Source organism: Merops nubicus, unplaced genomic scaffold (assembly GCF_000691845.1).
Source record: "Merops nubicus isolate BGI_N331 unplaced genomic scaffold, ASM69184v1 scaffold21222, whole genome shotgun sequence".
Taxonomy (NCBI): domain Eukaryota; kingdom Metazoa; phylum Chordata; class Aves; order Coraciiformes; family Meropidae; genus Merops; species Merops nubicus.
In genome coordinates this window covers 20,836-21,262 of record NW_008594540.1, presented here as the reverse complement: position 1 = coordinate 21,262, position 427 = coordinate 20,836, and the positions used below count along the sequence as shown (strand labels likewise).

The window sequence follows — 427 nt, the reverse complement described above, 5'->3', positions numbered from 1 at the left end:
ACACCAGCCATGCCCCCAGCTGAAGAGATATGGGTAGAAAACAAAACCCCAGATGGCAAGGTAAGGTGGTTACCAGAGACAGCGAAGCGATGGGTGTTCGCTCCTGTCGCGAGCACGTTGCCTTACGCAGCCTGGCGCTGGGGTGAAATCCTGCACTTTTGTCTCTCCTCTTCCTAATGGTTTCCAAGCGTGAGGAGCTGGCCCCGGGCACAGGCCCCTCCCCCAGGTGGGCCTGACGGGGACGTTCTCGCATCGCAGGTGTACTTCTACAACGCGCGCACGCGCGAGTCCGCCTGGACGAAGCCGGACGGGGTCAAAGTCATCCAGCAGTCGGAGCTGACGCCGATGCTGGCGGCACAGGCCCAGGCCGTAGGTGCCTCCACACCCACCACCAGCAGTCCCGCCTCTGCAGGCTCTCCCTTCCCCC

The 427-nt window shown here is 63.0% G+C and overlaps 1 protein-coding gene across 1 annotated transcript in view; it reads left to right on the top strand.

Annotated features, from left to right (window-relative positions):
- LOC103768666 (transcription elongation regulator 1-like) overlaps window positions 1-427 on the top strand; it is a gene marked incomplete at its 3' end in the record, with an annotated part of 22,837 nt that overhangs the window by 3,273 nt on the left and 19,137 nt on the right. The window contains 2 exon segments of the mRNA XM_008935818.1: window positions 1-60; window positions 259-412. The exon segment at window positions 1-60 is cut by the window's left edge and continues 24 nt beyond it. Coding sequence (XP_008934066.1) covers window positions 1-60; window positions 259-412 — 214 coding nt within the window.